Below are 5,627 nucleotides of genomic sequence, written 5' to 3'. Positions count from 1 at the left end.
TTTACTAACAAATTAAAATAGACTTTATTATTAAAACTTAAAGATCTTTTACATCTTCTATAACTTCCAGTATACGTTTTTATGTGCAAGCATAAAACAAGAACCGAGCAAAATGCAAAATCATAAAGACATCAGCCAAATGTCTTATCAATAAGTTAACAACTTAAGTCTGAAATAAAACCATAAAGAGAAATATGAAACATGTTACACAAACCAAATCTAGATCGTTAAAATAACAACAGCTAAGAATTACATCTTTTTTTTACGAAATAGAAAAAACACCAAAAACATTATGTAGCAATAGACGTAATAAACATCAAAAAGTGATTCCATGTCCATTAACTGGTTGTTTCCCCGACTAATGCACTGGAAATAGAGAGCGCTGTAATACAACTTTGGTAATAATGCTTGTCAGAACTGCCTTACATTGCTCGGGACCGGTAATGTGCTTAATGATTACAAGGAAATTCTCTCCTGTTATTAAACATACAGCACATAGACCAAATGTGACACTAATCCAAAAATAACAAGCCTGCGTTTTCTTCTTCATTTCTCCAATTCAGCGTGATGACCCCACATAATTGGTTGACCCCACACATATTTCCCAACCACAATGTATTGCGGGCCGGCATTCAGCAGTGCAATGTGCAATGTGCGGCCACATGCCAACGCTGCTGTAAAATTGTTACGGGAGGGCCTCAGGAGGAGTATTGAACAGGTTGTAGATGTTTGTGGGATTGAGCCATAACATCATATTAGCTTTATGACAATGAGAGTAATTTAGCCTTGCTGTGAAGCCTCGTGGACAGAAATCATATTCTGATTTGCAGGGGGGGAGGGGGCAAACTCAAGATGGGTACTCCAAAGTTTGATTGTCATTCTGCTCTACAAATTGGTCTCCATTTCCAGTGCACGTGATAGTCATACTGAAGACAGCACTTCTCCCGTCGAGTCCCGGAAAGGATCCTTTTTCTCAGCTTTCTCCAGATCGATAGTATGGATGGATCCCGGCTTGATGGCAATGTCCTCTGTCTCCACCTCCCTGTATACCCCTGACTGGTCCTTCTGAAAGACCTGCTTTAGCCTCTTCTTTGTCTCGGGGTTAGGGCAGTACAGGTATTCATACAGACCAGCAGCAAGGATGCCTCCCAGAATGGGTCCCACCCAGTACACCTGCAAAAACAAACACATTATTTCGTCAGTTGGTTAATCAGTGTCTATGGGGAGATGTTTTATTACAGCCGACAAAATGCAACACTGGCATCGCTACCATAACTGTCAAACTGTCCTGCTTGGTTAGGCTACAGCACACGTTAAAAGAGGGTCAACCTTAATCAGAAGCAGGTAGATCAGTGTCTGCGGCATCCAGCTTTTGCCTCCAAGAGAGGACACTTCTGAATATGATACCAGCCACAGTGACAGTTACTGACAGTGTAACACGCAAGCACATCCCCCAATACTCACACACAGCATTGACACCATGCTTTCTGCAAATAGCTCGGTGGAAATAATTGCCAGGATACAAAAATTCAGCTCTAAAGCTATTTTACACCTCTTTCGTGACATCTCATTATGGAGTTGGAGGATAAAATGCTGTAAGTTTGGGATTTGTTGGCACTTTTGTTGTTGTTGGATGAAGTCAAAAATTCAAGGGCCATATATTTATACCAGATATTGTCTTTACATTTACTAATATAAGTGAAAGACCGTTCTTTGATTGTATTTTTAGGTGACAGCTGTTTTTACTGTTCTGGCAATGGTGCTGAAAATGCGACCTTACCAGGTTTCAGCATGGCATACTAGCCTACTGTAGAGCTTGCCCTCTTCACGACATCATCATAATATACTGCAAATAATTTCAGTATTTTGGCATGTCACCATGACATAACATCAAAACCAGTAAACTGATTTATTATACTATAGTACTAAAATACTTAGTCATACATATATGGCCAGTCAAACTTGCCCAGCCTCTATCGGGAGTACCTGGGTAATATTTTGGCAATGCAAACTCCTAGACGAAAGATAATCCTTTTAGGCGAGTATCTCTTACCCAGTGGTTCTCGAAGTTAAGTGTGACCAGCGCAGGCGCGAAGGATCGAGCTGGGTTCATGCTGGCTCCAGTATAAGGGATCTAGAAGACACATAACAGCATTGTTTTCAGTCTAAATGATTAAACATCATCACATTATCATCAGATATATGTTTTTAAGGTATAACACTGTCTTACTTTGACTTACAGAACATGTCTCATACTGCAAAATCTATCTAATAGAAGATATAGTGAATGTATATATGCATTTGATAAACAGACCCAGGGAGAAATCCGTTGAGCAGTGCAAGAGATAACATCTATTTCCCTGTGCATTCATTTGTACTGCAGGGTTCAGGGAGCCCCCAGAGATTGGTTGCTATGCGATGGCAGCCTCCAATAAAGATGTGCATGTGGGTGTGAATCAGCGAGAAGCGTACAATATCACACATAGAAGAATATATGCTTTGATGCGCCTGCTCTTTCTCAAGAAGCATCATGCTCCAGCTTGCAGCGCATGCTTAAGAGGCTTGCACTTGTAACTAGTCTTCTATTCTTTAATGTTGTGTTGAATATGATTTTTGCATGAGAATATTGGAAAATAACAACAGGGGCAGAGGACAAAAGTATTTGAGAATCACTGCTACAAAGATTTGCCTTTCCTTCTTACCTTAACTACCATTTCATATCTCTTATATACGTAACTTACTGGAAGGTACTTACTGCAAACAAGTGACCAATAGCTACAGCAAAGCCGATGGAAAGGCTAGCAGAGCCTCCAAGGTCTGTGCGTTTGGGATCACAGGTGGCGAAGATGGTGAAGACCAGTTCGAATGTAATAAGGAGCTCCACAAGAAGAGCGTGTCCTAATGAAATGTTGGCGTTCACCTTGGAAACAGAATATTTTCCTTATGAACTTTAACTTTTAAGAAAAGCTATCATACACATATAAGTGAAAATCATTATGGTCAGATTCTTACCGAGGTCACACCGAAGGACCCTCTAACAGCAGCAGGTGTTACTAAATACAGGATCCCAGCTCCTGTGATACCTCCGAGGCACTGAGCCACCACATAGAATATTGCCTTTGCCAGGCTCAGCTTTCTTGTTACAACCATCGCAGCTGTGACCGCCGGGTTAATGTGTCCGCCACTGATGTGACCAAAACATTGCACCATAGTGGCGATGCTTAGGCCAAAGCACAGAGAGATAAGGACTAAGTCAGCTGGGGGAGGCTTCTCCTCCCCTGCAGCCCAGTTGATGGTGGAACCCAGACCGAGAAAGACAAAGATGAGAGTGGCAAGGTATTCTCCAGACACAGCCCTCCAGAAGTCCTTGGTCCAGATCCCTTTAAATGCCACCATTATGCTCTGACAGTTACACCAGGACAGGAAGCTCCTGGCAGAAATAATAATGAGCAAAATGATTAACCTACTTACGTATTCCTGGTGTGTGCATGTGGCTGGAAATGTACTGAACCCTATCAGCATGGCTGCCTCTGTGCACAACATTTAGAACTCCACTTGGGTTATAAGCCAGCGACTTTCCATCACAAAATGCCATACACAGCATTTTTTAAACATTGTGTACAGGGGCAAACTGTTGCAATTACGGTCAAAGCATACAATGTTTAACTGCTGTCAATCGTTACACTTTGACCAGGATGGAAGTAATATTTACATATTTTGACTATTAAGACTAAAGAGAACATGCTTTACATTAACTTAAGCATCTGTTAAGTTGCTGTACATTCAGAGTATTTTTGCATTTGTTTAAATGAAATATCAACAAACGTCCGAGGCAAAAAAGTTGCATTGACAACTTGTCAATGCAACTTGTTTTCCTAGGTCAAACGACTAAAACTTACCGAATGCAATAACGTGTTCTCACCCTCTCTGTCCCCTTTGTGTCTGATGTGTTTTCATTCATAAGTCCTGGTGAGTTATTCAAGCAGCAAGAGACATCTTTCCCTTCATCATTTCTAAAAGTTGAAATGGCTGTGTGACCCTGTAGTACTTACAGGAAAGCAGCAGGCAGTGTGAGCGCAGGATTGGAGCAGAGAGCAGGTCTGTCAGACGAACATGATCCACACATTGTGCCCTGGGGTTGAATCCAGCAGCTTTATTAAGTTACTAGCAGGGCATCACCTCACGGGAATTAAAGAGCCTGCACGGGGGGAGGAGTCGTGACATTTGCTTGCTGTGCAAACAGACTGTTGCACAAAGTGCGACCGCTCAGTAACCCAGTCAGCCTCAGCATCTGAGTCATATTAGAGCTTTGAGAACACAAAGTATGCACAATATACACATTAAATGACCATTTTGTCAATGAAAAAACGTATTGAACATATCAACTTACCCTCTTCAAAATAAATCTTATCTTCAATCAACCTAGATGCAACATACCAAAGTGTAGAAATCAGTGTGTGGAAATTAATCAATTATTTCTTGTACTTTACTTGAGTATTTCCATTTTATGCTACTTTATATTTCTACTTCACTACATTCCAAATGCAAATATTGTACATTATTTTGTAGTTATAGTTAAATAGTTCCAATACAAATAAAAATAAATGTTTTCATACAAAACACATCATCATCTTATAAAGTATGATTCATTATTATCGTAGTCAAAGTTGCTCAAGCTCAACTTCTTTTTTTTACTCTTTAGGGCAGCATGGATTTTTGACTTAAGTTGCAAAAGAAAAAGCCAACAGTGTTGAGTTTTTTTGTGTAACAGGTAGGATCTGAAGATTCAGCAACGTCCTGGTTCACCCTCCAGGTTTGGAGGATGTGTAACAGAGCTGAACACCATAAATCGTAAGTTTCCATTAGGCAAATACAATTCCACATTTCTATTTTATCTGTATCAAGCGGTTAAGTGTTTGCACACTGGCAAACACACGCACACACATAGTTTTTCTTAATTATTTGTTCCCCATGATAAGCCTCCACGAAAGAACGTAGCCTAATTGGAATGGAAAAATAAATGTATCTTTATGGTGATCAAACACGATCCTTATAGGATGAATACAAATACTGTAAGAAACACATTCACCTGTTTTCATCACGGACATTCCTTTTTGGGGTTAATGTGACCTTTACATGAGTGAGTAAATAAGTAAATATGATGAAAACACCACAGCTTCGTAACTTAACATACCATATATTATCCACACATTTCCTACTATTAATTACTCAAAGTGAAGTCAAGGCTCTTACAAGAAAGAACTCAAAAGATGATTAAAAATAAAATATGCTCTTTTCTTTTTGTCCGTTTAAGTGCCAAAGACTGCAAATGTACAGTAGCTGTAGCTGTAACAGTACTGTCGCTGACGGTGTTGGGTGCCATTATGATATTGATCTTGAAGGAAATATAGATTAAAAACATGTGAAAATCTATATGACCTATAATGTAAGACATGCCCGATGTTTTCATTGATTAGCAGTGAGCATTTGATGCCATGCTTCCCACAAAAATAATAACACACTTTCCTCCTCCTTGTGTCGAAGGGAAACAAACATTTCTGCACACCCTTGTGCGAGAGCTACCAAACTGAAACTATTTTGAGTGGAAGCACTATTTCTTTTCTGTC

The 5,627-nt window shown here is 39.9% G+C and overlaps 1 protein-coding gene across 4 annotated transcripts; it reads right to left on the bottom strand.

Moving 5' to 3' along the window:
* Positions 1-4,126, bottom strand: LOC115022504 (aquaporin-4-like). 4 transcript variants are annotated; one of them, XM_029453505.1, is made up of 6 exons: positions 4,053-4,119; positions 3,900-3,966; positions 3,013-3,430; positions 2,756-2,920; positions 2,054-2,134; positions 1-1,173 (listed from the first exon to the last, which is right to left on the bottom strand). In XM_029453505.1, the coding sequence occupies exons 2-6, from the start codon at positions 3,959-3,961 to the stop codon at positions 922-924; spliced, it is 978 nt and encodes a 325-aa protein (XP_029309365.1). In that variant the 5' UTR covers positions 3,962-3,966; positions 4,053-4,119; the 3' UTR covers positions 1-921. The 4 variants fall into 4 exon arrangements, with proteins under 4 accessions (XP_029309365.1, XP_029309363.1, XP_029309364.1 ...); XM_029453503.1 differs by lacking the exon at positions 3,900-3,966 and having other exon boundaries at positions 4,053-4,126; XM_029453504.1 differs by having other exon boundaries at positions 3,900-4,113.
* Between the last annotated feature and the right edge of the window lie 1,501 nt (positions 4,127-5,627).

Source organism: Cottoperca gobio, chromosome 17, assembly GCF_900634415.1.
Source record: "Cottoperca gobio chromosome 17, fCotGob3.1, whole genome shotgun sequence".
In the NCBI taxonomy this organism is placed as follows: domain Eukaryota; kingdom Metazoa; phylum Chordata; class Actinopteri; order Perciformes; family Bovichtidae; genus Cottoperca; species Cottoperca gobio.
This window is presented reverse-complemented; position numbering and strand designations above follow the sequence as displayed.